Here is a 24104-nt window from a genome sequence, read left to right on the forward strand (position 1 = left end):
TTGGTGCCAACTAATGCTGAATTAGCAGTTCTGTGCTCTGCTCCCGCATTCAGCCACTCGAGCTCGTTTCACCCTCACAGCCACAATAGACTTTTATCCCATTAGCCTGGGCTAGATCGGAATGCAGGTTCCAGAGGTACAAGGACGGTGTCCTGCCCAATATGCCCACTTCACTTTACATTTGGAAGATAGGAACTGCTAGATGATAAAGAAAAAGACTAGTCTTTCTATAGCGCCATTCATGTCCACTGGATGTCCCAGAGCACTTCAAGAAGTTCTTCCTTGGCTATAGTCACTGTTGTAATGTGGGAAACGCAGCAGCCAACTTGCGTACAGCAAGCTTCCACAGACAGCAATGTGATAATGACCCAGATAATCTGTATCAGTGATGTTGATTGAGGGATAAATATTGGCCAGGATACCGGGGATAACTCCCCTGCTCTTCTTTTAGATCCGCCTTAGAGAGCAGACGGAGCCTCGATTTAACGTCTCATCCGAAAGACGGCACCTCCGACAGTGCAGTGATCCCTCAGCACTGCACTAGGGAGTGTCAGCCTGGATTTATGTGCTCAAGTCCCGACAGTGGGACCTTCTGACCCAGAGGTGAGAGTGCTGCCCACTGAGCCACGGCTACCAATAAAAGACCATCCAGTTCGCCTTCTACCATCCCGTTTGTTGATTATACAAGAATAATGGAGTTGTCGACAGCAATTGATGGGTCTATTCTACTCTGGAGAAATACCACCAGCGCTGCCTCCGCAAGATCCTGCAAATCCCCTGGGAGGACAGATGCACCAACGTCAGTGTTCTCGATCAGGCCAACATCCCCAGCATCGAAGCACGGACCACACATGCCCCATACACGAGACTCCCAAAGCAAGCGCTCTACTCGGAACTCCGACAAGGCAAGCGAGCGCCAGGTGGGCAGAGGAAACGTTACAAGGACATCCTCAAAACCTCCTTGATAAAATCCAACATCCCCACCGACACCTGGGAGCCCCTGGCCAAAGACCGCCCCAAGTGGAGGAAGTGCATCCGGGAGGGCGCTGAGCACCTCGAGTCTCGTCGCCGAGAGCATGCAGAAACCAAGCGCAGGCAGCGGAAGGAACGTGCGGCAAACCAGTCCCACCCTCCCTTTCCTTCAACCGCTGTCTGTCCCACCTGCGAGAGACTGTAATTCCCGTATTGGACTGTACAGCTACCCGAGAACTCACTGAGAATGGAAGCAAGTCTCCCTTGATTTCGAGGGACTGCCTATGATGATGAAGGCTACCCTCCATTGTGCAACATATCAAAGGGAGGATCCAAATGCTACGGAGCAGTGCAAGGTCCAATGGTGGTGGGGTTTGGGTCCCACACACTTCACGTTCCCACTCTCAGTCCCGCCACCGAGGGAAGTGTGGCCGAGTCCCCAGAGGGAGGAAGGGGGAATCAAGAGGTGAGAATTAATAAATGTCTGTCATGGGAAATAGAAATAGAACATGCTTAAAGCCAGCCTAGTCCATCTCCATGTCTATCACCATTGCTCAATGGCTGTACTTCAACAACAGATCACAAACTCCCACAATAAGACTTCCATTCCCATCAAGATGACTGCCTCAAACACAGCACACCACTGCCATACCGATACCAACTACTGAACTTCTCCAACATGGTCAGCTAGTAACATATTCCTTTCTTCAAAATCCATGGGGGAGTTTGGGGACTCTGGTGCAGCCTCTGCCCTTCCACCTGTAGGAGCTGGAACAAATCCAGCCTGCACCCCCAACCCCACTACGCACGTTCCCCCTCTCATAGCAACTGCGAAAGCAATTTCTAAACTCTCAGCCATTTTTAACACTGGTCATTTACATAAGAATTAGGAACAGGAGTAGGACAGTCGGTCCCCCCCGAGCCTGCTCCGCCATTCATCATCATCATCATCATCATGAGTGCAGCGAAGGTTCACCAGACTGATTCCCGGGATGGCAGGACTGACATAGTAAGAAAGACTGGATCGACTGGGCCTGTATTCACTGGAGTTCAGAATAATGAGAGGGGATCTCATAGAAACATATACATTTCTGACAGGACTGGACAGGTTAGATACAGGAAGAATGTTCCCGATGTTGGGGTAGTCCAGAACCAGGGGTCACAGTCCAAGGATAAGGGGAAAGCCATTTAGGACCGAGATGAGGAGAAACTTCTTCACTCGGAGAATTGTGAACCTGTGGAATTCTCTACCGCAGAAAGTTGTTGAGGCCAGTTCGTTAGATATATTCAAAAGGGAGTTAGATGTGGTCCTTACAGCTAAAGGGATCAAGGGGTATGGAGAAAAAGCAGGAATGGGGTACTGAGGTGAATGATCAGCCATGATCATATTGAATGGTGGTGCAGGCTCGAGGGGCCGAATGGCCTACATCTGCACCTATTTTCTATATTTGACGGCACAAATCATTACAAATGGGTATGATTTGGTGGCCATTACAGAAACGTGGTTGCAGGGTGGCCAAGACTGGGAATTAAACATACAGGGGTATCTGACAATTCGGAAGGATAGACAAGAAGGAAAAGGAGGTGGGGTAGCTCTGTTAATAAAGGATGATATCAGGACAGTTGTGAGAGATGATATTGGCTCTAATGAACAAAATGTTGAATCATTGTGGGTGGTGATTAGAGATAGTAAGGGGAAAAAGTCACTGGTGGGCGTAGTTTATAGGCCCCCAAATAATAACTTCACGGTGGGACGGGCAATAATCAAGGGAATAATAGAGGCATGTGAAAAAGGAACGGCAGTAATCATGGGGGAATTTTAACCTACATATCGATTGGTCAAATCAAATCGCACGGGGTAGCCTGGAGGAGGAATTCATAGAATGCATACGAGATTGTTTCTTAGAACAGTGTGTTACAGAACCTACAAGGGAGCAAGCTATCTTAGATCTGGTCCTGTGTAATGAGACAGGAATAATAAACGATCTCCTAGTAAAAGATCCTCTCAAAATGAATGATCACAGTATGGTTGAATTTGTAATACAGATTGAGGGTGAGGAAGTAGTGTCTCAAACGAGCGAACTATGCTTAAACAAAGGGGACTACAGTGGGATGAGGGCAGAGTTAGCTAAAGTAGACTGGGAACACAGACTAAACGGTGGCACAATTGAGGAACAGTGGAGGACTTTTAAGGAGCTCTTTCATAGTGCTCAACAAAAATATATTCCAGTGAAAAAGAAGGGCGGTAAGAGAAGGGATAACCAGCGGTGGATAACCAAGGAAATAAAGGAGAGTATCAAATTAAAAACCAATGCGGAGAAGGTGGCCAAGGTTAGTGGGAAACTAGAAGATTGGGAAAATTTTAAATGACAGCAAAGAATGACTAAGAAAGCAATAAAGAAAGGAAAGATAGATTACGAAAGTAAACTTGCGCAAAACATAAAAACAGATAGTAAAAGCTTTTACCGATATATAAAATGGAAAAGAGTGACTAAAGTAAATGTTGGTCCTTTAGAAGATGAGAAGGGGGATTTAGTAATGGAAAATGTGGAAATGGCCGAGACCTTAAACAATTATTTTGCTTCGGTCTTCACAAAAACCATGCCAAAAATTGCTGGTCACGGGAGTGTGGGAAGGGAGGACCTTGAGACAATCACTATCACTAGGGAGGTAGTGCTGGACAGGCTAATGGGACTCAAGGTAGACAAGTCCCCTGGTCCTGATGAAATGTATCCCAGGGTATTAAAAGAGATGGCGGAGGTTATAGCAGATGCATTCGTTATAATCTACCAAAATTCTCTGGACTCTGGGGAGGTACCAGTGGATTGGAAAGCAGCTAATGTAACGCCTCTGTTTAAAAAAGGGGGCAGACAAAAGACAGGTAACTAAAGGCCGGTTAGTTTAACATCTGTAGTGGGGAAAATGCTTGAAGCTATCATTAAGGAAGAAATAGCAGGACAGCTAGATAGGAATAGTGCAATCAAGTAGTCGCTACATGGATTCATGAAGGGGAAATCATGTTTAACTAATTTACTGGAATTCTTTGAGGATATAACGAGCATGGTGGATAGAGGTGTACCGATGGATGTGGTGTATTTAGATTTCCAAAAGGCATTCGATAAGGTGCCACACAAAAGGTTACTGCAGAAGATAGAGGTACGCGGAGTCAGAGGAAATATATTAGCATGGATAGAGAATTGGCTGGCTAACAGAAAGCAGAGAGTCGGGATAAATGGGTCCTTTTCGGGTTGGAAATCGGTGGTTAGTGGTGTGCCACAGGGATCGGTGCTGGGACCACAACTGTTTACAATATACATAGATGGCCTGGAAGAGGGGACAGAGTGTAGTGTAACAAAATTTGCAGATGACACAAAGATTAGTGGGAAAGCGGGTTGTGTAGAGGACACAGAGAGGCTGCAAAGAGATTTGGATAGGTTAAGCGAATGGGCTCAGGTTTGGCAGATGGAATACAATGTCGGAAAATGTGAGGTCATCCATCTTGGGAAAGAAAAACCAGTAAAAGGGAATATTATGTGAATGGGGAGAAATTATAACATGCTGCGGTGCAGAGGGACCTGGGGGTCCTTGTGCATGAAACTCTTTTGAGTTCACCTGTGAAAACATAAAAACAATAAACGGTGCCACCCGACCTGGGTGACACTCCAGACATTTTCAAGGCCCTTTTTTTCCCCCCTTTTTTTTGGTTTTTTTTTTGTGTTTTTCTTTTTTTTTGGTTTTTTTTTTGGGGCACTAAAATCACAATTTTCCCCAGTGCCCCCTATAAAAGGGAAGGGGGACACTAAAAGCACCGGCAATTAAAACAAATTAAACTTTAAAACGTAAAATCAAATTAAAATTTGGTTGCCGGGCGTGATGATGCACTCCAGTCCCTCCGGTGCCCACCTCTCGCGGAAGGCCGCGAGCGTACCGGTGGACACCGCGTGCTCCATCTCCAAGGACACCCTGGACCGGATGTAAGAGCGGAAGAGAGGCAGGCAGTCAGGTTGAACGACCCCCTCGACCGCCCGCTGCCTGGACCGGCTGATGGCACCCTTGGCCGTGCCCAGGAGCAGTCCTACGAGGAGGCCTTCGGACCTACCCGCTCCCCTCCGCACAGGGTGCCCAAAGATCAGGAGAGTGGGACTGAAGTGCAGCCAGAATTTCAGGAGCAGCCCCTTCAAATAGTGGAACAGGGGCTGCAACCTCGTGCATTCAATAAAAACATGGAACACGGACTCCTCCAGACCGCAGAAATTGCAGGCGGCCTGGGAGTCCGTGAACCGGCTTAAAAATTTTGTTGCACGGCACTGCTCCGTGCACCACCCTCCAGGCCAAGTCCCCGATGAATAGTGGGAGGACCCCTGCGTAGAGTGCCCTCCATCGGGGACCCCCGCCTCCTCCGGACGGCAAGATGGTGCGCCATGGCGTGTCCGGACGGCCGGCGAGGATGGCAAAGTTGAGGGTGTGCAGGAGCAGCCCGTACAGGAAACCCCTCCGCGTGGAACTGAAAGGCACGGAGGGGATTTCCCCGAGGCGGCTCAAGTTGTGAGGCGCCGGCCCCCGAGGGAGGTTCCGGGGTTTGGCGCCGATGAGGAATTCCGTCCGGACGGGGGTCAGTTCGGACGGGATCTCCCCACGTGCTTGAGCCTCCTCGATACACCTAACGGAGTCAGGGCCCAGAGCTGTTTTTAGCGACTCGATGGCATCGGCCGCGTGGCGGACGTTGGCAGAATTTAGGCGCCGCGCCAGCGTGACTGGCGCCATCCAGCCCGCTCCTCCGCCATCGAGCAGGTCCCTGACCCTGGTCACCTCACCAGCCACAGCCCTCTCTTCCGACCGCCACATAAAACCTCGGCCGTGGAGGTACGGATTCCCGAGCAGCGGCTCCTGCAGGACGGCCGCCACTCCAGCCGGTGGAGAGCTGCGCTTGGTGGAGACTTTGTTCCAGACCCTGATGAGTTCCCTGTAAAAGACAGGCAGCTCCCGGAGGGCGGTCCTGGCACCCCCCAAGTTCACAAACAGGAGCTGCGTGTCATAATTGAGGTCGAGCTGCTGGCGGAAGAAATACCTCGCCAGAGCGCACCACCTAGGAGGGGGCTCGACGTAAAGGTATCTCTGCAGGGTCTGAAGACGGAAAGTCGCGAGCTGGGCGCTGACGCACACCAACGACTGACCGCCCTCCTCAAGCGGGAGACTCAAGACCGCGGCAGAGACCCAGTGCTTCCTGTTGTTCCAGAAGAAGTCCACCAGCTTCTTCTGTACCTTGGCGACAAACGCAGGGGGAGGGGTCAAAGTGACCAGCCGGTACCACAGCATTGCGGCCACCAGCTGGTTTATGACTAGCGCTCGACCCCTGTAGGACAGCACTCGGAGCAGTCCTGTCCAGCGCCCTAGGCGAGCGGCGACCTTGGCCTCCAGCTCCTGCCAGTTCGCCGGCCAGGCTCCCTCGTCGGGGCTAAGGTAGACTCCCAGATAGAGGAGATGGGTCGTGCTCCAGGCAAAAGGCCTGAGCTCCTCCGGCAGGGAGTCCACCCGCCACTGACCCACCAGGAGTCCGGAACATTTCTCCCAGTTGATCCTGGCGGAGGACGCGGCCGAGTAAATCTCCTGGCACTCACGCATCCTCCGCAGGTCAGCGGGATCCTCTACCGCGAGGAGCACGTCATCGGCGTAAGCCGAGAGGACGACCTCCACGCCCGGCCCTTGCAGAGCCAGTCCCGTCAACCTCGTCCGCAAGAGGCGCAGGAAAGGCTCCACGCAAACGGCGTATAACTGGCCGGACATGGGGCATCCCTGGCGCACCCCTCTCCTAAAGCGAAGGGGCGCCGTCAAGGACCCGTTAACCTTAATCAGACACTCCGCGGCGGCGTACAAAAGTCGGATCCGGGCGACGAAATGCGTCCCGAACCCGAAAGCGCGCAGAGTTCCGAGCAGATAGTCGTGATCCACCCTGTCGAACGCCTTCTCTTGGTCGAGGGATAGGAAGGCGACCGACAGACCAGCCTCCTGGGAGCAATGGATGAGGTCCCGGACCAGATGGATGTTGTCGTGGATTGTCCGGCCCGGGACCGTGTATGACTGGTCGGGGTGGATCATGTGGTCCAGCACGGCACCAAGGCGAGCAGACATCGCCCTGGCGAAGATTTTGTAGTCCGTGCTGAGGAGGGAGACCGGGCGCCAGTTCTTAAGGAGGCGGAGATCGCCCTTCTTAGGCAGCAGGACGATGACTGCCCTGCGCCAAGAGAGGGGCATCTCCCCGGTCGCCAGACTTTCCCCCAGGACCCGCGCGTAGTCGCTCCCCAGGACGTCCCAGAACGCCCTGTGGAACTCCACGGTCAGCCCGTCCAGCCCCGGGGATTTTCCCCTCGAGAGCCGGGCGAGGGCACCGGTCAGCTCCGCCAGGCTTAGCGGAGCTTCCAGATTTTCGGCGCCCTCCGGGCCGACCTTCGGCAGGTCCTCCCACAAAACTCTACGCGCTTCCTCGCTGGACGGATCCGGAGAGAACAGAGCCCCGTAATATTCACGGACCCTGTTGTTGACGCCCTCCGGATCCGAGACGAGAGAGCCGTCGTCGGCCAGCAGCGTCAAGAGCTGCTTACGGACACTCTGCCTTTTTTCCAGCGAGTAGAAGAAGGGGGAGCCGCGGTCCAGATCCCGCAGGAACCGGATCCGCGACCTCACGAACGCGCCTTGGGACCCGACGAGCTGCAGGTCCTTCAGCGCGGCCTTCTTCGCTTCGTACACCGTCCGCAGGGCCGGGTCCTGGACGACTTGACCGAGACGGGCTTCCAGGTCGAGCACCTCTTTTTCTAGGCGCCCGACTCTGGCCGCCCGCCTCTTGGTCGACCCCCTCGCGTACTCTTGACAGAAGACGCGGACGTGAGCCTTGCCCACGTCCCACCATAGCCTCAAGGAGGGGAAGCCCCCCTGCTTCCTTCTCCAGTCGGACCAGAATCGACGGAACGAGTCCTGGAACCGCACGTCCTCCAGCAGCCGGTTGTTAAAGTGCCAGTACGCGGACCCCGTCCTCGCGCGGAGCGAAGCGAGCTCCGCCCACACCAGGTGGTGGTCCGAACACGGCACCGGCCGCATGGAGGCCGCCGGGACGCAGGAAACGTACGCCCGAGACACGTAAAGGCGGTCGACTCTAGACCATCCAACTCCAGGCCTCACCCAAGTAAAGGCGCTGGAGTCGGGGTGGAGATTTCGCCAGACGTCCACCAAGTCGAAGGACCCGACCAGGTCCCTCAACTTCTCCATCGCCGTCATGCACTGCGGGGCACCGGAGCGGTCCCTCGCCTCGAGGGTGCAGTTAAAATCCCCCCCGAGGACAATGCAGTCGCCGACGTCGACGGAGCCAAGAAGAGCGGACACCTCTTCAAAGAAGCGCGTTTGCTGCGGGCCGGGATGAGGGGTGTACACGTTCACGAGATGGAGCGGCACGTCCCCCAGGCGAACCGTTACGTGCAGCAAGCGGCCTGGCACGGGCTCCTCGACCCCCAAGATCTCCGGCTGAAAATGCGGGCCCAGCAAGATGGCCACCCCACTAGAAATGGCGGTGAGGTGGCTCATGCGGACCTCTCCTTGCCATTCCAGGAGCCACGTGGCTTCGTCTCCCGGAACGGTGTGGGTTTCTTGCAGGAAGCACACCGCATATTTCCCCTCCCGCAGGAGCGAAAAATTGTCAAATCTACGGCGTGCCCCTCTGCCGCCGTTGATGTTGAGGCTGGCTATGGTTATCTTCATGGCAAAAGCATAGTACAACCTCTACCTTAACCTATTGTGGGGGAGGGAGCGGAGTCTTTTGTTGAACTCCGCTCCTTCAGCAGCCCAGCGAGGAACTTTTTGAGCCGGCGCAGCTCAAGGCCCTGAGCCTTTGATAAGGGCCCGCCCGCGGCCATGGTTTTAGCGGCGGCGCGGACGGATGCGACGAGCAGCCCCGGCTCGGACCATCTTTCCAGGGCCAGACGGGCTTGGTCGCGGCGACCCCGGCACTGGACTAAAAAGTCCCGGAGTTCCTCTGCGGGAATGAGGAGGGTCTCAGTGGCGGCCGCGAGCAGATCCACCGCCTCACTGGCGATGGACTCGAGATCTTCACCCACGTCCTCCACCGAGTCCCCGTCCCCCTCCGGGAGGTCGCCGCTAGCAGCCGGCCCGTCGACCGCACGAGGTACGGCAAACGGCCCGGCCGCTCCATCTGGCCCTGGCTCTGCCCCGATCCCACCCCCAGGATCGTCGGCAGAGGAGTCCCCACTGGGCTCTTTTAAAATTGGTGCTGGGTCGGGAAGCGACAGCGGAAGGGGTTCCTCCTCCGCCCCAGGAACCGGGGAACACGGAGAGACCCGGTTTAGGAAGTTCTCCAGGTCCACCAAGTCCCCCAGCTGAATCCCAAAAAGTTAGTTTGCAGGTGCAGCAGGTAATCAGGAAGGCGAATGGAATGTTGGCCTTCACTGCGAGAGGGATGGAGTACAAAAGCAGGGAGGTCCTGCTGCAACTGTACAGGGTATTGGTGAGGCCGCACCTGGAGTACTGCGTGCAGTTTTGGTCACCTTACTTGAGGAAGGATATACTAGCTTTGGAGGGGGTACAGAGACGCTTCACTAGGCTGATTCCGGAGATGAGAGGGTTACCTTATAATGACAGATTGAGTAGACTGTCTTTACTCGTTGGAGTTCAGAAGGATGAGGGGTGATCTTATAGAAACATTTAAAATAATGAAAGGGATAGACAAGATAGAGGCAGAGAGGTTGTTTCCACTGGTCGGGGAGACTAGAACTAGGGGGCACAGCCTCAAAATACGGGGGAGCCAATTTAAAACCGAGTTGAGAAGGAATTTCTTCTCCCAGAGGGTTGTGAATCTGTGGAATTCTCTGCCCAAGGAAGCAGTTGAGGCTAGCTCATTGAATGTATTCAAGTCACAGATAGATTTTTAACCAATAAGGGAATTAAGGGTTACAGGGAGCGGGCGGGTAAGTGGAGCTGAGTCCACGGCCAGATCAGCCATGATGTTGTTGAATGGCGGAGCAGGCTCGAGGGGCTAGATGGCCTACTCCTGTTCCTAATTCTTATGTTCTTATGTTGTGTTCTTTTGTATGTTTCTATCATAGGTGGTCCCTCGTATCGAGGATGACTTGCTTCCACGCCAAAAAGGGATGAGTTCCCAGGTGTTTCAATGAAGGACCTAATATTCCATAGAAACATAGAAAATAGGTGCAGGAGTAGGCCATTCGGCCCTTCTAGCCTGCACCGCCATTCAATGAGTTCATGGCTGAACATGCAACTTCAGTACCCCATTCCTGCTTTCTCACCATACCCCTTGATCCCCCTAGCAGTAAGGACTTCATCTAACTCCTTTTTGAATATATTTAGTGAATTGGCCTCAACAACTTTCTGTGGTAGAGAATTCCACAGGTTCACCACTCTCTGGGTGAAGAAGTTCCTCCGCATCTCGGTCCTAAATGGCTTACCCCTTATCCTTAGACTGTGACCCCTGGTTCTGGACTTCCCCAACATTGGGAACATTCTTCCTGCATCTAACCTGTCTAACCCCGTCAGAATTTTATATGTTTCTATGAGGTCTCCTCTCATTCTTCTGAACTCCAGTGAATACAAGCCCAGTTGATCCAGTCTTTCTTGATAGGTCAGTCCCGCCATCCCGGGAATCAGTCTGGTGAACCTTCGCTGCACTCCCTCAATAGCAAGAATGTCCTTCCTCAGGTTAGGAGACCAAAACTGTACACAATACTCCAGGTGTGGCCTCACCAATGCCCTGTACAACTGTAGCAACACCTCCCTGCCCCTGTACTCAAATCCCCTTGCTATGAAGGCCAACATGCCATTTGCTTTCTTAACCGCCTGCTGCACCTGCATGCCAACCTTCAATGACTGATGTACCATGACACCCAGGTCTCTTTGCACCTCCCCTTTTCCTAATCTGTCACCATTCAGATAATAGTCTGTCTCTCTGTTTTTACCACCAAAGTGGATAACCTCACATTTATCCACATTATACTTCATCTGCCATGCATTTGCCCACTCACCTAACCTATCCAAGTCGCTCTGCAGCCTCACAGCATCCTCCTCGCAGCTCACACTGCCACCCAACTTAGTGTCATCCGCAAATTTGGAGATACTACATTTAATCCCCTCATCTAAATCATTAATGTACAGTGTAAACAGCTGGGGCCCCAGCACAGAACCTTGCGGTACCACACTAGTCACTGCCTGCCATTCTGAAAAGTACCCATTTACTCCTACTCCCGAACTACAGCCTGAAGGGTGGAAGATGCCTGTGCGTGGATTTTTTTAATGTGGGGTGGCCGTTGCACACCAGCCACCACACGGGCTTGACAGAGCGAGGTCTTGGTCCAGTGGCAAGGATTAACCAAAGACAACTGGGGACCTGCTCTGCTGCACGGACCTAGTGCACGCACACCTATCGCAGTGTGGGCTGGGCCGTGCTGCCCTTGGGCCCTCGCCAAGTCTGGGCCCCGAACTCACGTCCCTCCTGAGCCCCGATCACGTCCCTCCACGATCTCTCGCCGCTCCTTTTGTCCTGACCTCGCTGCTCCTGCTGTACCTGCCCACACTGCAGTCAGTGACCTGGGTTTTTACATAATCCAAAATTAACTAAGGTCATGGCTGATCATCTACCTCAACTCCACTTTCCCGCCCGATCCCCAAATCTCTTGATTTCCCCCCCCCCCCCCCCCCCGCCCCGAGTCCAAAAATCTGTCTATCTCAGCCTTGAATATACTCAATGACCCAGCCTCCACAGTCCTCCGAGGTAGAGAATTCCAAACATTCACAAACCTGAGTGAAGAAATTCCTCCTCATCTCAGTCCTAAATGGCCGACCCCTTATCATGAGACTGTGACCCCTGGTCCTAGGCACTCCAGCCAGTGGAAACAACCTCCGTTACTACAGGAATTACCACTGGCGTTTGCTGCTGTACCTTTTTGTCCATTTTGTCCAAGTCATATGCCTGAATGTGATCCTTCAGGTGTGGGAAAGGCAAGTCAAGCCTCAGATCTTCCAGCGCATTGTCAGGGTGGGATTCCACAACTGGAAAGAAAACGCATGCATCAGCCACCCAAGGCTTAAATTCACAATACACAGTCAGTTTTATTGCTAAATTTATTTGGCTACCCAACTGGTCTCAATGGTTTATTTCAATCTCAGTAATCCTCCACAATCCATGGAAGACTCAAGAGAAAATAAATAGTTTAGCAAAATCTAAGGTACAAATGCAAGATTTTGTGCAAACATCAATGCCCCATATAAAGTTCAGGATTTACATTTTAAGCAAACTCCCCCACTGGTCTAGTGAGTAAATACGGGACAAGATTGCTTGCGTCTGTGAATTTGTGCCTGTGTCGGTTCCTGTGAAAGAGCTACCCAATTAGTCCCACTCCCCCGGCTCTTTCCCCACAGCCCTGCAAATATTTCCCAAATATTTATCCAATTCCCGTTTGAAAGTTACTATTGAATCTGCTCCCACCGCCCTTTCAGGCAGCGCGTTCCCGATCACAACTCGCTGCGTAAAAACATTCTCCCCATCTCCCCCTCTGGGTCTTTTGAGAATTATCTTAAATTTGTGCCCTCTGGTTACCGATCCCTCTGCCAATGGAAAGAGTCTCTCCTGATTTACTCCACCAATACCCCATAGCATTTTCAACACCACTGTTAAATCTCCCCGTAACCTTCTCTGTTCTAAAGAGAACAATCACAGCTTCTCCAGTCTCTCCACATAACTGAAGTCCCAAAATAGACTGGCTGACCATTCTTTAAACCTGGCATGGCCTTATGCTGGGGTTAAATTAAATGCCTCAAACCCAAGCAAGAGTCTCACAACTACTGAGTCTATAGTCAGACTGAGACCAAACTCCAGAGTTATAAGATCACTTTGTACACTCTCGAGGAGAGATTGCAACCCAAAATCTGTGTCCTCCTGCTAAAGACCCGCCCGCCAGTGGAAACAGTTTGTCTTGATTTACTTTAGCAAATACAACTACTGGCATTTATATAGCGCCTTTAACGCAGTGAAACGTCCCAAGGCGCTTCACCGGAGCATTATCAAGCAAAAATAAAATAACCCACATAAGGAGATATTAGGACAGACGACCCAACACTTGGTGAAAGAGGCAAGTTTCAAGCGTGACTTCAAAAGAAGAGCGAGGTAGGGAAGTTTAGGGGGGAATTCCAGGGCTTGGGGCTTGGAGGGATTTTGAAAACAAGGTTGAGAATTTAAAAAATCGGGAGCCAATGCAGGTCAGCAGGCACAGGGGGTGATGGGTGAGCGGGACTCGGTGCGAGTTAGGACACTGGGTCAGTGAGCACAGGGGGTGATGGGTGAGCGGGGCTCGGTGCGAGTTAGGACACGGGTCAGCGAGCACAGGGGGTGATGGGTGAGCGGGGCTCTGTGCGAGTTAGGACACGGGTCAGCGAGTACAGGGGGTGATGGGTGAGCGGGACTTCACATAATAAACCCCTCGTCATTTTGGACATCTCTGTAGTCTTCTCCAGTCTCTCCGTGTTGTAGGCGCGCCCTTTGCAATAAAACCATGCAACGTCTGATTCACCTTGAGCAGCACCACAGGAAATCATTAGTGCTGGTTGAGAAGTAGAATTATACAGAAGCAGCCTACCTGGGTGCTCCTTTATGGCCAGTCTCATGTAGCCAACCAGCCCATACGTCCGACACACCAGCAGCGGCACGTCAGCATTCCAAAGGACAGTTGATAAACGCAGCAGGGAACTATCGGCAGCAAACAAAAGTTGGTTATTATCGATGGGTAAAGATAAAAATGAACAGCAACCAGCACTCTGCTGAAACGGAGATGAGGGGGAATGTCTTCTCTCAGAGGGTTGTAAATCTGTGGAGTTCTCTGCCCCAGAGAGCTGTGGAGGCTGGGTCATTGAATATATTTAAAGGTGGAGATAGACAGATTTTTGAATGATAAGGGAGTGAAGGGTTATGGGGAGTGGGCGGGGAAGTGGAGCTGAGTCCATGATCAGGTCAGCCATGATCGTATTAAATGGCGGAGCAGGCTCGAGGGGCCAAATGGCCGACTCCTGCTCCTATTTCTTATGTTCTTACTTGGCATTTTGGGGCTTTCCTTGGGTCAGTCGAGTGTTTGACATGTGCAGAAAACCAACCAATCCTGGTGATTCTGGTACTGGACTCAGAGGTGGTGAGTTTGAATCCCACTGTGGGAAACTGTGAATTTCAAATTCAATAAATCTGGTAATCTGTGGCCTGGCGCCAGACGACATGACCAGGAAGCTGCCGGGTTATCGTAAAACCCCAACTGGATCATTGAAGAGGAACAAGCAGCAACCAGCTGACTCGGTGTCAGAGGGCAATACCTTCTGAGTCAGTAGGTTGTGGGTTCAGCTCCCTTATTCCAGAGACTTGAGCACATAATCTAGGCCGACAGCACTGCACGGTCGGAGGTGCCGTCTTTCAGGATGTTAAACCGAGGCCTTGTATGGATGTAAAAGATCCCATGTCAGTATTTCTAAGAAGAGCACGCGAGAACAATATTTTTCCCTCAACCAACATCACTAAAAAGATTATCTGGTCATTATCACATTGCTTTTTGTGGGAGCTTGCTGTACCCAAATTGGCTGCCTCGTTTCCTACATTACAAGTGGCAACAATTTTTTTTTTATATCAAAGTATTTAATTTGGCTGTAAAGCAGTTTAGGATATCTTGAAAGGACTACATGTGCCCATGCGCCTGCTGCCCTTGTCCTTCTAGGTGGTAGAGGTCACGGGTTTGGGAGGTGCTGCCGAAGGAGCCTTGGCGAGTTGCTGCAGTGCATCTTGTAGATGGTACACACTGCAGCCACGGTGCGCCGGTGGTGGAGGGAGTGAGTGTTGAAGGTGGTGGATGGGGAGCCAATCAAGCGGGTTGATTGGTCCTGGATGGTGTCGAGCTTCTCGAGTGTTGTTGGAGCTGCACTCATCCAGGCAAGTGGAGAGTGTTCCCTCACACTCCTGACTTGTATGTAGGGGCCTGAAGGGGAGGGGACAAAGAATGATTGGGAAAAGGTAAATGTACAAGTATTGTAAAAGTTGCTGCTACCTTTCTGGGAGTTGAGTAGTAATCACCATGTTGAATCGGAGGAAGAATGTGGGATCATTTTCGAGCAGATGTTCCAGGCTCTGAAAGAGTCATTACGTCATTTCTCAGCCAATTCCAAATGACAAAAAAATGACAAAATACAAAACATTTTGCTTCAAAGACAAATATCTTCCCATTAACCTTTCCTTCACAAAAGCTGCCGCCCTGTTGTACAAATCCAACTGGTTCACTAATGTCCTCCAGGAAAGGCACGTGCCTCCAGTCCCGCCACCTTGTGGCTGACTCATTATTGGCCTCAGGACCAATAGGGACGGGCAACGAATACCAGCTTACCAACGTCACATCCCGGGAACAGATAAAGACGTTAGTGAGACGCCCATCTTCCTGTCCCGTTGGCTTAGGTCGACGTCAAGGACCCCCCGAAGAGTTGGGATCAACCTTGGCCGTAATTTATTTTTTGGGTGCGTGGCCCACTCTCAGTTTTGCACACACGTGACTTTAACAGCACACAAGCCGATGGCAGGCCTCCCAGCCCAGGGAATGTTGGTTGTTAACGACCCGGGCCAGTGGTATCTAACCCACTGCAGGTGGAGCTGTGGGGCCGCACACCATCATCACAGGCAGTCCCTCGAAATCAAGGAAGATTTGCTTCCACTCTAAACGTGAGCTCTCGGGTGACTGAACATTCCAATACGGGAATTACAGTCTGTCACAGGTGGGACAGACAGTGGTTGAAGGAAAGGGTAGGTGGGGAGTCTGGTTTGCTGCAAGCTCCTTCCGCTGCCTGCGCGCTCTCGGCAACGGGACTCTAGATGCTCAGCGCCCTCCCGGATGCTCTTCCTGCACTTAGGGCGGTCTTTGGCCAGGGACTCCCAGGTGTCGGTGGGGATGTCGCACTTTATCAGGGAGGTTTTGAGGGTGTCCTTGTAATGTTTCCACTGCCCACCTGGGGCTCGCTTGCCGTGAAGGAGTTCAGAGTAGAGTGCTTGCTTTGGGCGTCTCGTGTCGGCATGTGGACAATGCGGCCCGCCCAACAGAGCTGGTCGAGTGTGGTCAGTGCTTCAATGCTGGCCTGATCGAGAACACTGACATTGGTGCGTCTATCGTCCCAGGGGATCTTGCAGAGACTATATTGGTGGTATTTCTCCAGCGATTTGAGGCGTCTACTGTATGAGGTCCATGTCTCTGAGCCATACAGGAGGGCGGGTATCGCTACTGCCCTGTAGACCATAAGCTTGGTGCCAGAATTGAGGGCCTGATCTTCGAACACTCTCTTGCTCAGGTGACCGAAGGCTGCGCTGGCGTACTGGAAGCGGCGTTGAACCTCATCGTCAATGTCTGCCCTTGCTGACAGTAGGCTCCCGAGATATGGGAAATAGTCCACATTGTCCAAGGCCACGCTGTGGATCTTGATGACGGGGGGCATAACCGGTGTAACAGCCCCTCAGGCTTTAGCCAGGGAATTAGGTCCTATTAAAGATGGTGATGACCAATATGCCCCTCATTTATTTGCAGGGCGCGAGGTCTCTTTAACAAGCTGTGCTGTCCATTCAAAATACTGCGCAGGCACGGAATAGAAACATAGAAAATAGGTGTATGAGTAAGCCATTCGGCCCTTCAAGCCTGCACCACCATTCAATATGACCATGGCTGATCATGCAACTTCAGTACCCCTTTCCTGCTTTCTCTCCATGCCCCTTGATCCTTTTAGCCGTAAGGGCCACATCTAACTCCCTTTTGAATATATCTAACAAACTGGAAACAACAACTTTCTGTGGTAGAGAATTCCACAGGTTCACAATTCTCTGAAGAAGTTTCTCCTCATCTCGGTCCTAAATGGCTTACCCCTTATCCTTAGACTGTGTCCCCTGGTTCTGAACTTCCCAACATCGGAAACATTCTTCCTGCATCTAACCTGTCCAATCCCGTCAGAATTTTATATGTTTCTATGAGATCCCCTCTCATTCTTCTAAATTCCAGTAGATATAAGCCTAGTCGATCCAGTCTTTCTTCATATGTCACTCCCGTCATCCCGGGAATCAGTCTGGTGAACCTTCGCTGCACTCCCTCAATAGCAAAAATGTCCTTCCTCAGATTAGGAGACCAAAACTGTACACAATATTCCAGGTGAGGCCTCACCAGGGACCTATACAACTGTAGTAAGACCTCCCTGTTCCTATACTCAAATCCCCTAGCTATGAAGGCCAACATGCCATTTGCCTTCTTCACCGCCTGCTGTACCTGTATGCCAACTTTCAATGACTGATGTACCATGACACCCAGGTCTCGTTGCACCTCCCCTTTTCCTTATCTGCCGCCATTCGGATAATATTCTGCCTTCCTGTTTTTGCCACCAAAGTGGATAACCTCACATTTATCCACATTATACTGCAGCTGCCATGTATTTGCCCACTCACCTAACCTGTCCAAGTCACCCTGCAGCCTCCTAGCATCCTCCTCATAGCTCACACCGCCACCCAGCTTAGTGTCATCTGCAAACTTGGAGATAATACATTCAATTCCTTTGTCTAAATCATTAATATATATTGTAAATAGCTGGGGTCCCAGCACTGAACCTTGCGGTATCCCTCTAGTCACTGCCTGCCATTCTGAAAATGTCAGGCTAACTGTTTATCCCGACTCTCTGCCAACCAGTTCTCTATCCATATCAGTACATTACCCCCAATACCATGTGTTTTAATTTTGCACACCAGTCTCTTGTGTGGGACCTTGTCAAAAGCCTTTTGAAAGACTAAATACACCACTTCCACTGGCTCCCCCTTGTCCACTCTACTTGTTACATCCTCAAAAATTTCCAGAGGATTTGTCAAACATGATTTCCCTTTCATAAATCCATGGTGACTTGGACCAATCCCATCAATGCTTTCCAAATGAGCTGGTATTACATCTTTAATAATTGATTCCAACATTTTCCCCACCACCGATGTCAGGCTAACCAGTCTATAATTACCTGTTTTCACTCTCCCTCCTTTTTTAAAAAGTGGTGTTACATTAGCTACCTACCAGTCCATAGGAACTGATCCAGAGTCTATAGAATGTTGGAAAATGACCACCAATGCATCCACTATTTCTAGGGCCACTTCCTTAAGTACTCAGGGATGCAGACTATCAGGCCCTGGGGATTTATTGGCCATCAATTTCCCTAACACAATTTGCTGACTAATAAGGATTTCCTTTAGTTCCTCCTTCTTGCTAGACCCTCGGTCCCCTAGTATTTCCGAAAGGTTATTTGTGTCTTCCTTAGTGAAGACAGAGCCAAAGTATTTGTTGAATTGGTCTGCCATTTCTTTGTTCCCCATTATGACTTCACCTGATTCTGACTGTAAGGGACCTACATTTGTCTTCACTAATCTTTTTCTCTTCACGTATCTATAGAAGCTTTTGCAGTCAGTTTTTATGTTCCCGGCAAGCTTCCTCTCGCACTCTATTTTCCCCCTCCTAATTAAACCCTTTGTCCTCCTCTGCTGAATTCTAAATTTCTCCCAGTCCTCAGATTTGCTGCTTTTTTTGGCCAATTTATATGCCTCTTCCTTGGTTTTAACACTATCCCTAATTTCCCTTGTAAGCCACCTTCCCCGTTTTATTTTTATGCCAGGCAGAGATGTACAATTGTTGAAGTTCATCCATGTGATCCTCCCATTAAGCCGCCAGTAAGCAGCCTGCGCAGAACACCCACACGGTTGTGCAGCCGCGCAGCTTAGTGGGAACATCACCTGACCCACAGTCCGTCCAACAGCACCTGACCTGCTCACTGTCCAATGAGTGGGTGATCCTCTGAGGGGAAGATTGCATAGAATGGGCCTATACTCTCTGGAGTTTAGAAGAATGAGAGGTGATCTCATTGAAACATGTAAGATTCTGAGGGGGATTGACAGGGTAGATGCTGAGAGGTTGTTTCCCCCGGGCTGGGGAGTCTAGAAACAGGGGGCACAGTCTCAGGATAATGGGTCTGCTTTTTAGGACTGAGATGAGGAGGAATTTCTTCAACCAGAGTGGTGAATCTTTGGAATTCTCTGCCCCAGAGAGCTGTGGATGCTCAGTTGTTGAGTATATTTAAGGCTGAGATCAATAAGACTTTTGGACTCTCGGGGAATCAAGGGATATGGAGATCTGGCAGGAAGGTGGAGTTGAGGTTGAAGATCAGCCGTGATCTGACTGAAAGGTGGAGCAGGCTCGAGGAGCCATATGGGCTACTCCTGCTCTAAATCATTATGTTCGTACATTCAACAGCACCCGACCGACACCAGCAAAAACAGATTAACTGGTCATTCAGTCGGTTGCTGCTTGTGGGATGTTGAGGGAGAGTGGCTGATCCGTTAGCCTAAGTACACTCCAAAAGTAACTCATTGTCAGACTCACAGCACAGAAGGAGACCATTTGGCCCAGCGTGCCTGTGCTGGCTCTGTGAAAGAGCAATCCAATCAGTCCCACTCCCTGCTCTTTCCCCACAGCCCGGCAAAATTTTCCTTTCCAAGTATTTATCCAATTCCCGGTTTGAAAGTTACCATTGAATCTGCCTCCACCGCCCTTTCAGGCAGCGCGTTCCCGATCACAACAACTCGCTGCATTCTCCTCTCCCAATAATATTAAATGTGTCCTCTGGTTAGCGACCCAACTGTCACAGTAAACAGTTTCTCCTGATTCATTGTGTGGAAGGGCTTGTGAATATTCAATGCAATGGAGGACATTTTGTTTAATGTCTTGTTTTAGAACAATGCACTTTAGTCAAATCTTGCACCCTCACCTCCTCCACGAAGTTCCCGCTGACGTCGGTATTCAGCTCCTGCAGCAGCTCCGTGGCAGCTTGGGCTCGGTTCTGAATTCAAACAAATGCAAGAAGTTTTTTTTTTAAAAAACAGCTATTTGCCGACTTAAAACAGCTTTCCTTCCCTTACAAAGTAGTCACCTCATACAAACGGGCCATTGGGCCCCACCGCTCCGTGCCGGGGTTTATGCCCCACACCAGCCCCCTCCCACCTCATCCCATCACCATATCCTTCTATTCCTTTCTCCCTCATGTGTTTTATCCAGCCTCCCATTAAATACATCGATACTATTCACCTCAACCCCTCCCTGTGGCAGCAAGTTCCACATTCTCACCGCTCTCTGGGTAAAGAGGTTTCTCCTGAATTCCCCGTTGGATTCATTTTCTTATACTTACGGCCCGCTAGTTCTGGTCTCCCCCACAAGTAGCAACATCTTCTCTACACCTACCCTATCGAACCCGTTTAAAGACCTCTATCAGGTCACCCCGCAGCCTTCTCTTTTCTAAAGAGCCCCAGCCTGTTCAGTCTTTCCTGGTGGGTATAGACTCTTACTTTTGTATCATTCTAGTAAATCATTTTTGCACTTTCTCCGGTCCCTCTGTGTCCTTTTTATAATGTGGAGACCAGAACTATTCATAGTACTCCAAGTGTGGTCTAACTAAGATTCTATACAAGTTCATGACCCCACAACTCCGTGAGATGTCTGCACTCCTCTAATTCTGGCCTCGTGACCATCCCTGATTATAATCGCTCCACCATCGGTGGCCGTGCCTTCTGTTGCCTGGGCCCCAAGCTCTGGAACTCCCTCCCTAAACCTCTCCGCCTCGCTACCTCTTTCCTCCTTCAAGACGTTCCTTAATACCTACCTCTTTGACCAAGTTTTTGGTCACCTGCACTCATTTCTACTTATGCGCTCGGTGTCAAATTTTTTTTATCTCCTGTGAAGCGCCTCGGGATGTTTTACTACGTTAAATACAAGTTGTTGTTGTTGAGCATAACTTCTCTGCTTTTTAATTCTATCCTTCTTGGAATGAACCCCAGTGCTTGGTTGACTATTTTTTCTCAAATGGGCTTATTACCCTTCTCTCCTTTGCCCCCGCTCCGTCTCCCTCCCCACCACCCCCCCTCCCCCTCTAGCGCCGAGTCTAGCTGCGGTACAGTTTGTCATGTATGCATATTAATGTATGTATTGTAACACTAGACCACTCTTCACCCTGTACACACTATACCTGTACCACCAGAGGGCGCTGCTGCTGGAGACCCAAGGGTCACCTGAACACTGCAGGTAAGCCAGTATAAAAGGGAGCTCACCTCTTGGTGTCCTCACTCTAGGAGCTGCAATAAAGGACTAAGGTCACAACAGTTCAAGTGTTATATCCTTACCTCGAGGTGTCGTAATAGAGTGCTTGTATATACTACAACTCAGTTCACGCAGACTTTTGCTCGGTGTGCTCCGCGCTGTCTGCCCCCACAGAGCACTCCGCTGCAGCCTGCATCCACCTTACACTCCAAATAGAGTTCCGGAGCTCGTCCATGATGCCGGGCGGGGGCCAGTCCCCGCAGGGAAAAGGAAATCTCCCCTCACTGAGCGACGGCACTCAGAACATGAGAATGAGGAGCAGGAGTCAGAGTCGGCCATTCGACCCCTCGAGCCTGCTCTGCCATTCAATGAGATCATGGCTGATCCTCTACCTCAACTCCACTTTCCTGCACTGTCCACATATCCCTTATTCCCTTAATTGGTTCTAAACTCCCCAGCCAGGGGGAAACATCCTCCCTGCATCTACCCTGTCAAGCCCTGTAAGAATGTTGTATGTTTCAACAGAGGAAGTTTCAGATCGCAGTGTTTAAATGTAAGAAGCAGAACTCACTCACCAGGCCAATGCTGTTCTTTGTCAGGAAGAAGCTACAAGTGAACAGAATACAGTTTAGCAAACAGAATAAAGTACGGCCCTCGCTTCTCACATTCGCTGTCGGAGAGACAGAAGGTAATGAACTCCCAGCTCTGTAACCCCCCACCAAAGACATTCAGATAGGAACAGGAGGAGACCATTCAGCCCCTCGAGCCAGTTACACAGGAACAGGAGGAGGCCATCCAGCCCCTCGAGCCTGTTACACAGGAACAGGAGGAGACCATTCAGCCCCTCGAGCCTGTTACACAGGAACAGGAGACGACCATCCAGCCCCTCGAGCCTGTTACACAGGAACAAGAGGAGACCATTCAGCCCCTCAAGCCTGTTACACAGGAACAGGAGGAGGCCATTCAGCCCCTCGAGCCTGTTACACAGGAACAGGAGGAGACCATTCAGCTCCTCGAGCCTGTTACACAGGAACAGGAGACGACCATCCAGCCCCTCGAGCCTGTTACACAGGAACAGGAGGAGGCCATTCAGCTCCTCGAGCCTGTTTCTGCCATTCCATTGGCTTATGGCTGATCTGTATCTCAACTCTATTGAACAACTTCTCCTTTGACTCCATTCTCTTCCTCCAAATTAAAGGTGTTGCTACGCGAACCCGCATGGATCCTAGCTATACCTGCCTTTTTGTGGGATATGTGGAACATTCTTTGTTCCAGTCCTACTCGGGTCCCCTCCCTCTCTCTTTTTCCGGTACATTGATGACTCTATCGGTGCCGTTTCCTGCTCTCGAACTAGAAAATTTCATTCACTTTGCATCCAATTTCCACCCCTCCCTCACCCTCACATGGTCCATCTCCGACTCTTCCCTTCCCTTCCTCGACTTCTCCGTCTCCATTTCTAGGGATAGACATCAACAAATCTCCACTATAAGCCCAGACTCCCACAGCCATCTGGACTACACTTCCTTCCACCCCACTTCCGGTAAGGACTCCATTCCATTCTCCCAGTTTCTCCGTTGCATCTGCTCTGACAACGCCACCTTTCACACTAGTTCTTTCTTTTTCCTCAAGCGAGGATTCCCCTCCACCGTGGTTAACATGGCCCTCGACCGTGTCTCTGCTCTCACCCCTTCCCTTCCCCTCCCTCCCAGAACCACGACAGGGTTCCCCTTGTCCTCACCTTTCACCCCACCAGCCTCCACGTTCAACCTCCGCGATCCCACCACCAAACACATCTTCCCCCTCCTCTCCACTTTCAGCATTCCGAAGGGACTGCTCCCTCCGCGACACCCTGCTCCACTCCTCAATCACCCCCAGCACCCCCTCCCCTTCCCACAGTACCTTCCTGTGCAAGCGCAGGAGATGCAAGACTTGCCCTTTTACCCCCTCCCTTCCCTTCCAGCGCCCCAATCACTCCTCCCAGGAGAAACAGCAACTTACTTGTACGTCTTTAAAATTAGCATACTATATGCGCTGCTCACTGGGGAGACCAAACGCAAATTGGGTGACTGCACCCCGGGGGTAAACACGTGCAACGTCAATGGTGATTAGCACCAATGAAGAAAGGAGGAACAACTGGCATTGCTACCGTGCTCGGAACATACAAGGGGAAGCATAAAAACATTACAGGGGCAGTGAACTCAATGAGTGGCTGTTGGGTATAGGGATAAATGGAAGAGAGGAGTTTTGAAGGGGGTGAAAAGTGGAGGATGTGGTGGCAGGGTGAAGCTGCTGAGGGGGGGGGGGTCAAAGAGAGCTCTGGCCTGTGCATTCTCCTACATATAAAATGACGTGTTAGGCTTTAAACCGCGCATGGACAAAATAAAATGTCTCGATGTTTAAGGACTTACTTATTGCCAACATCCTCCCCAGCCACAGCACTGCCATCCACTATGGTAAAAGATCCAATTCCTGGGGACCAGAAGAGCGGGAGTGAACATTTCGGATGGTCTGGTTTGTTACTAATCACAATCATTGGGTTTATTTGAGAAACATAGAAAATAGGTGCAGGAGTTGGCCATTCAGCCCTTCGAGCCTGCACCACCATTCAATAAGATCATGGCTGATCATTCACCTCAGTACCCAACTCCTGCTTTCTCTCCATACCCCTTGGTCCCTTTAGCCGTAAGGACCACATCCAACTCCCTTTTGAATATATCCAACAAACTGGCCTCAACTACTTTCTGTGGTAGAGAATTCCACAGGTTCACAATTCTCTGAGTGAAGAAGTTTCTCCTCATCTCGGTCCTAAATAGCTTGCACCTTATCCTTAGACTGTGACCCCTGGTTCTGGACTTCCCCAACATCGGGAACATTCTTCCTGCATCTAACCTGTCCAATCCCGTCAGAATTTTATATGTTTCTATGAGATCCCCTCTCATCCTTCCAAACTCCAGT

General features: G+C 50.8%; 1 protein-coding gene across 1 annotated transcript in view; it reads right to left on the reverse strand.

Annotated features, from left to right (window-relative positions):
• nae1 (nedd8 activating enzyme E1 subunit 1) overlaps positions 1–24104 on the reverse strand; it is a 52311-nt gene that overhangs the window by 26050 nt on the left and 2157 nt on the right. The window contains exons 3-8 of the mRNA XM_070898312.1: positions 23558–23618; positions 21725–21755; positions 19828–19899; positions 15063–15142; positions 13620–13729; positions 11927–12036 (exon numbers count right to left, since the gene is read on the reverse strand). Coding sequence (XP_070754413.1) covers positions 11927–12036; positions 13620–13729; positions 15063–15142; positions 19828–19899; positions 21725–21755; positions 23558–23618 — 464 coding nt within the window. The remainder of the gene's footprint in view (positions 1–11926; positions 12037–13619; positions 13730–15062; positions 15143–19827; positions 19900–21724; positions 21756–23557; positions 23619–24104) is intronic.

This window comes from Pristiophorus japonicus, chromosome 13 (assembly GCF_044704955.1).
Source record: "Pristiophorus japonicus isolate sPriJap1 chromosome 13, sPriJap1.hap1, whole genome shotgun sequence".
Taxonomy (NCBI): Eukaryota; Metazoa; Chordata; class Chondrichthyes; family Pristiophoridae; genus Pristiophorus; species Pristiophorus japonicus.